The sequence below is a fragment of the Sesamum indicum genome, linkage group LG5, assembly GCF_000512975.1.
Source record: "Sesamum indicum cultivar Zhongzhi No. 13 linkage group LG5, S_indicum_v1.0, whole genome shotgun sequence".
Taxonomy (NCBI): domain Eukaryota; kingdom Viridiplantae; phylum Streptophyta; class Magnoliopsida; order Lamiales; family Pedaliaceae; genus Sesamum; species Sesamum indicum.
Genome location: NC_026149.1, coordinates 17,222,448 through 17,231,041, shown reverse-complemented (window position 1 = coordinate 17,231,041; position 8,594 = coordinate 17,222,448). Strand labels below are relative to the sequence as shown.

The following is an 8,594-nucleotide window of genomic DNA, read 5'->3' as shown; positions in this document are numbered from 1 at the left end:
ATTCATAACAGATTGGTCGAAAAATAAATCAAATAAAAATTCATTTGAACTTGATTTGTTGAACTCAGCAAAATCGAACTTGAATAATGTTTTTTGTTTAATAAACTCTGGAACTTGATTCGATTAGTACAAAAATGACAAATCGTTCAGGCTGGACTCATTTTTTGACAATTATGTTGATAAATATAAATTTTGAAGTTGGATAGTAATTTAAATAAATTTGAATAATGATGTATGCGGTCGTATTCAAATCATTTAGAGCTGTAATAAGAGGTGATTGGAGGAGAGAGGTTACTGGTTAGGTGTCAACCTCCTGAACTGAAGTGATAGAGTGGCCGTCCCCTCACCTACTTCACAAAATCCAAATATAAAAAATACAGAGATGCTCTCACTCTCCACTTTTCTCGGACATAAAGATCCACTCCAAGATCTCCTTGTCTTTTATATCTTCAATAGGGAAAATTTCATGGGGATTGGAACTTCGATGGATATTCATCACGTTTTATATATTAATTGATAAAGTAGTGTTTAATGAATCAGACGAGTTATGATACTTTATTTACTGTTATTTATAATTTTGAAAAAAGGGAAAAATTCCACAAAAACTCGAACAAGTACCCATCTTTCTTTACACCCATTTTGCAACTTTTTGTCCCCACATTTTTTTCTCTAAAAAATTCATATCAAGCATTTTTCATCAATCTTGGATCATGATTTTTTCCAGAAGAGAGGAGCTGCGAAAAGGTCATCAATTCCTTTAAAAATCTCATTCTTGGGTACTCGGTGGTACGTATTAGCTATGCCTAACATGCTAAAACGAGTAGGCATCCGATCCCATTCGCTCCCCCAAGCATTCCTATCTCAATGCCGGCATCTAAATTCTCCCATCATACAGTGCAATTATCGATAAGCATGGATCCACAAGCAACTCAAAATCCAAGAAGCCACGTTAAAAATTGAAAGAAGAATATAATAAGGAATTGAAATTATACAACAATCCCAGAAACATCATGTGTAGTCAGAAGAACCAAATTGCTGGCTCATTAGGAGATTTTAGAGCAACTATACCTAGCATTACCTTGACGTCATGTTGTATGTATAAATTATACGAACCAAAAAATCCCTTCATAAAAAGAATCACAAATAACTATCTGATATATTATAACAACACTCAAGCCTTTTACCCCTTAGCACATTGCCTCCCCTAGTATTTCATAACTGGCATCTTATTGGTCTCAACATGTACAATCTTGGTGGGTGTAGAAGCATCAAACCTTGTTTTCCGGCTCGTATCAGGATATATTTATCGAGACAGTTATCACCACACATCACGCAAGTACCTTCCAGTCATTTGCAGATTCTTCACCATGCCCTCAGCTTCCGAGCTGCTCCGAGATCCCTGAAATACAAGTTTCTATCAGTGTAGTGCTGATAATATTTCTTTCCACCAATTTGCTACACAATAGAGTTAAGTCCTAAACAGGTAGCATCAAAAGGCTAAGTGATGGGTATAGAAAACGACATTCTGTCCTTTTCAGATAAATAATTGACTAGCTCTCAAATGCCAAGAAAAATACAATGGTCCTGACAAAAGGGGAACATTAGGACCTACAAAAAGAACAAGAATCGCGTTAAGTTGCTAAGATACAAACCTGCTCTTGCACAATGGTGTGAAGAGTTCGGTGGACATCACGTGCCATGCCCTTGGCATCACCACAGACGTAGACGTAGCCTCCCTCAGAGATTATGTTCCAGATGTCTGAAGCCTGTTGTTCAATATATGTCATTTAAATATCTAAAGATAACACCATGTAATTTGCTGAAAAAATCTACAATGTCATTAAAACATTACTCTAGAATTATCTGAAAATCCAGACTAATAATTGGTGAATGTGGTTGCATACCTTTTGTGTCATCTTGTGCTGCACATATTCCTTTGTGGGTCCCTCTCGTGAGAATGCAACGATAAGCTCGGAAATTACTCCAGCTTTGACAAAGTTGTTCAACTCATCTTCATAAATGAAATCCTGCAGAATGCAGCAAGTCAAATAAAAAATCACACAATTGGCATACATTTTGAGAAATATCAGTGCATTTATAAATTGTCAGTACTACTAACCATTTGACGGTTCCTACAACCGAAAAATAGTATGGCAGGACCAAGTTCAGCACCAGATTCCTTTAGAGCTAACCTTTCCTGAAATACAAACAGAAAAATACTAGATCATTTTAGATATGAAATGAGCAGAAGTAGGCAAAGTGGAATTTCTTTGACACAAACCTGAAGGAAACCCCTGAATGGAGCCAAGCCAGTACCAGGACCAATCATTATAATGGGTACTTTAGGATCAGCTGGGAGTCTGAAGTTAGAGGTCCGAACAAAAATCGGAGCCCAACTGCAATCCGGGCTTTCCTCCAAAGGCACAGCGTTCTGATAAGAGACAGAAGTGAGACTCAAGGAACAAGACAAGTGTTCAAGTTACAAGAGTTGCTAAAACTTAGAACATCTCAGATCAACTCCATCAACCACAATAAGACTAACAATGATTAAGGTCATCTTGAAATGATAATTACCTTCATCCATGTTGAGCACACACCCTTGTGTATCCGCCCTGTTGGTGTTTTGTCATAAACCAAAGCACAAGTCACATGGATTCTGGATGGTGCAATCCTGGAAAAATAGTTTGGAGACAGTGAGAAGGCTAGTTGCAGGTGGACATATAGGGTAAAAATTAAAATACACCAAGGAAGAGAACTTTTTATGCAGACATATTATTGTAGCAGAATTTTAACAAGTCAGCAACAAATATGACCTACCCAAGACCTAGTTAGAAATGCATCGTAAACTGCAGCACAGCCCCAAATCTTTTATCTCAAAAAGATCACCAAATGTTACAAGAAACTGAATACTCACCTTGGGGAGGATGAGATGGAATAAAATCTGGGCTGCAGACGAGGAGCGACTGCTGCAAAGAAAACACCAATTGGAGGCTTGGCTGATGAGAAGTCTGCCATTACCTCAAGAAGGCTTCTCTGACTTGCAACAACATATTGTGCATATTCCTCCTGAAGATACAGATACATATATTCATAAGAAAAAGATACAGAGTTAACTTGAACACTAAAACACATAAGTTACCATCCAAGGATGAATGAACAATCCAAACCTTTCCAGCAGGGGATGCAAGATGTCTGAGCCGATCAGCTTCACTGGGGTCAGAAGCATAAGCTGCTAATGCAATTAAAGCAGACTGGAAAAACAGATACATTTGAGCTTTCATTCCAGTTACGTTCAAGGCAAACCAAGAACATAATGATGCAGCAACATGATGAGTCAGCATACCTTCTTGGGAGCACTCAAGAGATCTGCATATCGAGTTAGTGCTGTTCTCAAACTGCAAGGAGGGAATGGAGGTGACAAGGAGCTCCCACTGAGCGGAGTGCCATCCTCTTTATCGGTATGAATTGAAAAGTACGTTTGCGGAGGCAGATTCAGTAATCTTTCTGCTTCTTCCACAGTTTCAATCAAATTCTCACAGTAAACACCAACATGGTCCCCAGTTTCATACCTGAAAAATAAAGAAAACTTTAGTTCAACATTCTGCCTCTTCTGCCCTGAGTTCAAAGTCAGCCAAAAGCTGAGTAGTATGCCTAACAGGACAATTAGTATCTAGAGTACAAAATAGGCTAAACAAAATGGTATAAACTTACGCAAGTCCAGTGCCAGATATGTCAAATTCCAAGTGAATGCAAGATCGATCAGAGGCAGGAGTGTGAAGCTCCTTCCTTACAGCAACATTTGCTCTTCAAGGAAAACATGCAGATGTTATGCACAAAAGGCATTCAAATAATACCAGAACAATCCAGAAGGAAAACAGAGGCAAACATATACCTGCAGGGATGCTGAGCATCATAAATAGCATTGCCATTGGCATGACCATTGGCTAAGCTGCTCTCCAAAATTGATCCTTCTGCTTGGTCATGGAAGACAACACGATATTCCAAAACGGCAGCAGTGTATGGGGTGGCAACAGTTGCATCATCCTCGTCACGGAGCAATTTATCCAACTCAGGCCACACTAACTCACGCCTGTATCACCAAACAAACGTAAGGCTATTGTACAATATATTGTAAGATAGAGGAATTCAATCATTTTAATGATGGCACATCCAATTACCATGCAGCAAAGTCATCTTCAATGCACTGATCGTCGTCTCCAAGACCCACCGAAACAAGCCGCTTTCCTCCTGAACTTAAATAAACCGCAGGTAAGAAATGGAAAAGAATAGAGAGAAAGACATGAGCCAGTAAATATATTATAGATCTTTCATCAAAATTACCGATCTAATTTTCATGTTTAAGCTAGCTTCTGGACAGAGTAATACCATCCACTATATAATGGAGAGGCATAATTTAGTTGGAGACAAAATTCGGGGATATAACAAACTAAATTTCTCTGAATAATTATCTGATTAAGTGGCAAGAGAATATGTTAAGAATGAGGTTCCAAGAGTTCTAAGAGAACAACAGGAGTAAAGGAAATTTCAGTGTAACTTTCCACATGTGTACTCAGAAAGGATGATAACAAGACCATTTAAGATGCATAACAGTTGCAAAGAACAGTATTAGCATGGCAATAACAGTTGAGATCATCAAGGTTAATCAAGCACCCTGCGTGGCTAACATCCATCCCAACTAGTCAAACTAATGAACATTCTCAAAATAAACATACCTTGCTCAGCCATAATGTTATCCACCACTATTGCGATCTGTTATCCAAAAAAGCAAAATGCAAAGAAAAAGAAAAGACGTATCAGTACAAAATTAAGAGTCGCCCCCCCCCCCCCGTCCGGCCAGAATCTTAACAATGTCAGTATCATAAAAGGCACACCTTGTTGAAATGTTCATATTGCCTGTTCCCAAGACCAAATATACCATACTGAAGATTCTTGAGCCAGTCCCCCCGCTCTTTTCCCTGCACCACAAGACTCAGTAAAATCAACCCCGCAGTCAAAAAATGAAGAAAATTGGTAATTCTTGAGATGTCTCACCTCAGTAAACCATTTGTAGAACCTCGCTGCATTATCTGTGGGCTCACCATCTCCATATCTGCAATCAACCAGTCCTCAACAACTCAATAAAGTATATGTGCACAAAGGAGATTGTTTACCACTAGACATGGTACTTTCACTAATGCATCGATATTTTTGCTCATAAAAAAAAATGGTCTTAATGCAATCACTCTAAGATTAGAAGTTAAAAATTAAAATGAACCTACGAGGCAAGGAAGAAGAATGCTAAAGTCTCCTTCTTCAACTTCTCCTCATACTCTTCATCATCTGCAGCATAATCATCCTACCACAAAAGAGATCAAGATTGGAACTTGACACCACCAGAACAAGAAAATTTAAGAGAATTTCCCAATAAAGAAACAAAGAGAAAGTTACATAAGAACCTACCAAGTCAATTACTTTAAACTTGGCCTGCTGATATCTTGCTTTAGCTTCCTCAGAGAATGCCTAATATGATAAGAAAATATCATTTGACTTACAACAAAAGAGATCAAACGTTTTCATGGAAAAAGGTACCGTTACTAAAAGTTGCGGCCAAGCAAAACCAACACATCATGCAATAGGACAACCCTTGTAATTCCAAATTTCAGATTCGACAATTCCCATGAATCTTATACATCAAGAAAGTTACACATCTCTTGGAAATTCTCCTTCCTTGGTTAGGGAAGAAGCCCGATGTCATTTAAATACTTTCTTTTCGTTTATTTGCTTTTAGTTTTTAGTAAAAGTGCAAACACTTTCTTCACCTTGGCAAAGCCTTCGGCAGTACCAGTCTGCGTTCCGAAAAAGACCGAAACTTTCTTCTTTCCATCATCCACTTCCTCCGGTTCCAGCGCAGCCTTCGGCAACACCAGCTTTGGCGGTTCCACTGGCTTCTTCTTCCCCGATCCGCGCCGCCAGGCCAACACAACCACACAGCCTATGAGCACAGCGACGGACGTAGTAAGCACCATAACGAGGTCCCTATTCTCCATCAGGAGCGCAACCACCTCCGGCGACCCGTCGGAACCATCAAGTTTCACGCCCTTCAAGATCGCTGCCACCAAATCAAACGGAGAGAGCTTTTCCGATGTGGGTTCCATGAGCTACCAACTAGTCCTTCGGTAGATTTCCAAATAACCAAAAAAATCTTGAATCCTTCTGCTAAAATAAAATCAAATCAGACAGCGGGAATCACTAATCCTCCCGCTAAAAAATCGTCGAACAATGACAATTATTTGGAGTGCGATCTTGAGACTCTCCCTCCCTCTTTCTGAATTCTAATGTCTGAATTGGGTCCGATTATTATTGTTGAGAGAGTGTAGGTGGGTTTGGAGAGAACTCTGACTTAGTGCGGAAGAGTCGAGAGGCGTTAAATGGAGTTTATGGGGAGAGTGGAGAGAGAAATTGAAGAGAGAGAAGGAAAACAGAGGGGAAAACACACAAACGCCCACCAAACCAGAGTGGTCAACCCCACCTAACACACTATTTAACCATGGTTAGATTTCGGAGAATTAGGGTAATGATTTCTCCCTTTTTACCCTTAAATTCGTTGATTTGTATTGAATGTCGACCCAAATTTTAACTCGAATCGAATTTGTCAAATCAGAACCAATTATATGATAATTATAATATATTTAGTGTGTGATTGGTCTACAATTTAAGAAAAGTAACCAATCTTATTAGACTTATCATGTGATTGATTTGATTCAACCAAATCTAATATGAGTAAGATTTTTCTACATGCTAATTGCTATTAGATTTTGATTTTTTTACCAGTTATCATGTCAACAATATTTGCAGGCATACGGAACGTTGTGCATGTTTTAAAAACAAACCAAACATGATTAAAAGTCGAACAAACAATGAATATGGAATGAAAGTCAAAAGAGAAATATGATAGAAAGAATTACAACTAAAAGTGAGATAAGAGATAAACACGAGTGAGGGTATCAGAATAACATGATTGTTCATCGATATTTCAAATTAATATAAATTATTTGGAAGAACTAAATAATTATATTTTATTTTATTTAAAAGTATAATTAATATTATTGTATTACAAATTATCGTTTATATGTGAAAAATGAGCGCCTACTCACTCGGACAATGCTCTAAACACTTTCCTGTGCAGTTCCGCCCCCTTATCGCATGCTGAGTCACAGGCAGCGCCTCGAAAAGCACGGACGAGCCCCATGCAGGGAAACTTGCACGTGTGGTTCTGGCCGGGGACCCCGGTATACTGTACTAATATGTGTAGGTCCCCGTAATTCGAGTGAGATTGTCATGGCGCAAAAGCAGATATGGTCCGGTATTCCCTTGTTCCCTTTATTGGTTATGTTTTTTATTTCTCGTCTAGCAGAAACTAATCGAGCTCCGTTTGATCTCCCAAAAGCGGATAATTATTTCTTTTGTTTTAAACATGAGAATACATAATTTATAAAATTTATTATGGAAAGGACAAGGTTGAATATTATAACTCTATAAAAAAAATAAAAATTTTAAAATTCAAATAAGTGTGATTCAAAGTAATATATGTATATGATAGTAAAAAATAAGATCGACTAAATTTTTATTAGTCGGGAATACAATTTAGCACAATCATACAACTAAGAAATCAGTCACTGCCCCTTGCTTTTCCGGAGGTTTTGCTTGGACTAGGAGTCGGGAAAGGAACCGCCTCCCTTGCTCCTTTCAAAGATGAATGGGGTATTTATACAAATACAATATTACACTGATTAAGGTAAATAGGGGTAAGGTACTGTTTTATTCCTCACCTACTCCTATTACATGGCTAGGATTACTTCGCCAAAGCCAATTCAGTAATTTGCTACATCCGAGTGGATTTGATAAGTAATATCTCATTTTTCTTTCGATTTCTTTCCTTTTTCAGAGTATCAACATTTCCTTCTTCAACACCTTCTTTCTTTGAAGATGTAAACTTTTCCTTTTTTTTGTTGATTTTTTCCTCCATCAACAGCCTCCAAATTCCTAAATATCGATATTTAGGAATTTGATCAGAACTTCCGCAAGCCTGTTCTATTTTAAGGTGCCGATGATAAAAGTTTAGAAGCTAAGTATAAGAATAATTTCAAACTGAGCTACCCCAATTGTCGTAACTAGATCCATTATAGAACAATAGTCAAAAAAAAAATATTACGTCCCTAGAAGCCAATTTTTTATTAATTTGATTTTAGCGATAGCATAATTGCAAAACTTAGCCTCACCCGTTGACAAAAGTGTTTTCACTCAATTGTAAACTTAGCCTATTTACACGCATAAACAAAAGTGTTTTCGCTCAATTCTATAGGGCATTACGCTAATAAAGCCAAGTGTTGCAACTCGACCTTCCTCAAAATTTAGTTGTGGAATGCAAAAAACAAAAAATAAAAAAAGAGTGCCAGAAACATGAGACCGGGCGGGGGCCAATCTTCATACCTTCTCCTCCTCAAAAACAAAAACTATTTATTTATTATGTTGTCGACTGCATCTATCATGATAAAGGTCAATCATGTCTCGCCTCTCCATCCCATCTCCCCCCT

The 8,594-nt window shown here is 38.0% G+C and overlaps 1 protein-coding gene across 1 annotated transcript; it reads right to left on the bottom strand.

Annotated features, from left to right (window-relative positions):
* LOC105162842 (NADPH--cytochrome P450 reductase) lies at window positions 950-6,465 on the bottom strand. Its single transcript, XM_011080994.2, has 18 exons — window positions 5,820-6,465; window positions 5,461-5,520; window positions 5,280-5,356; window positions 5,053-5,110; window positions 4,893-4,976; window positions 4,734-4,770; window positions 4,179-4,248; window positions 3,893-4,090; window positions 3,712-3,804; window positions 3,344-3,569; window positions 3,168-3,251; window positions 2,915-3,066; window positions 2,575-2,671; window positions 2,282-2,431; window positions 2,120-2,197; window positions 1,905-2,027; window positions 1,653-1,766; window positions 950-1,399 (listed from the first exon to the last, which is right to left on the bottom strand). The coding sequence occupies exons 1-18, from the start codon at window positions 6,153-6,155 to the stop codon at window positions 1,319-1,321; spliced, it is 2,118 nt and encodes a 705-aa protein (XP_011079296.1). The 5' UTR covers window positions 6,156-6,465; the 3' UTR covers window positions 950-1,318.

Excerpts from the sequence above, each read along its gene's own strand:
- LOC105162842 (XM_011080994.2), bottom strand. The coding sequence starts at position 6,155 with ATGGAACCCACATCGGAAAAGCTCTCTCCGTTTGATTTGGTGGCAGCG. Across the intron at positions 5,357-5,460 it reads AGTTTAAAGTAATTGACTTG|GATGATTATGCTGCAGATGA; the intron begins GTAGGTTCTTAT and ends CTTTTGTGGTAG. Across the intron at positions 1,767-1,904 it reads AGCACAAGATGACACAAAAG|GCTTCAGACATCTGGAACAT; the intron begins GTATGCAACCAC and ends ATTGAACAACAG.